At 46.0% G+C, this 511-nt stretch overlaps 1 protein-coding gene across 2 annotated transcripts in view; it reads left to right on the forward strand.

Moving 5' to 3' along the window:
- Nucleotides 1-511, forward strand: part of LOC119594585 (N-acetylgalactosaminyltransferase 6-like) — a 27,520-nt gene that overhangs the window by 23,312 nt on the left and 3,697 nt on the right. For both annotated transcript variants that reach the window (XM_037943625.1, XM_037943626.1), the window contains exon 6: nt 383-500. In XM_037943625.1, the coding sequence (XP_037799553.1) occupies nt 383-500 (118 nt within the window). The remainder of the gene's footprint in view (nt 1-382; nt 501-511) is intronic.

The raw sequence follows: 511 nt of genomic DNA on the forward strand, positions 1-511 counted from the left end.
CATTTCCTTTTTCTTATCACGCACTGTTAATCAACTGAACGCTTCCTTAGCCATTAGTTTTAGTGTATCGCAGAAAATATAGAATAAGACCTAGAAACAGTCACATGTATCACTCTGTAACACCAAAGTATCAACTCGACTGGAGTATTAGTCAATGATGCGCAATTTTATATTTGTTGTTATGCATCAGACTACCGCAGAGGAAATATAAACCACTGAATCAGTATTGTAACAATACTGACTAACGACTCATAAAAAATGTGATGCCCATAATGTAACACTATTGACTCCAGCTTCATCGACAGTCAGTCAGATGCTGAACCACACTTAACCCGTCTTGACCCAGTGCTTCCAGTAACAAGGACCTTGTCTCTCGCCTCAGGAACCCAGTCATGAACGGCGGCCTCTTCGCCATCAGCCGCAAGTTCTTCTGGGAGCTCGGCGGCTACGACCCCGGCCTCGCCATCTGGGGCGGCGAGCAGTACGACCTCTCGTTCAAGGTTGGTCGCCG

Source organism: Penaeus monodon, chromosome 34 (genome assembly GCF_015228065.2).
Source record: "Penaeus monodon isolate SGIC_2016 chromosome 34, NSTDA_Pmon_1, whole genome shotgun sequence".
NCBI classification, from domain to species: Eukaryota; Metazoa; Arthropoda; class Malacostraca; order Decapoda; family Penaeidae; genus Penaeus; species Penaeus monodon.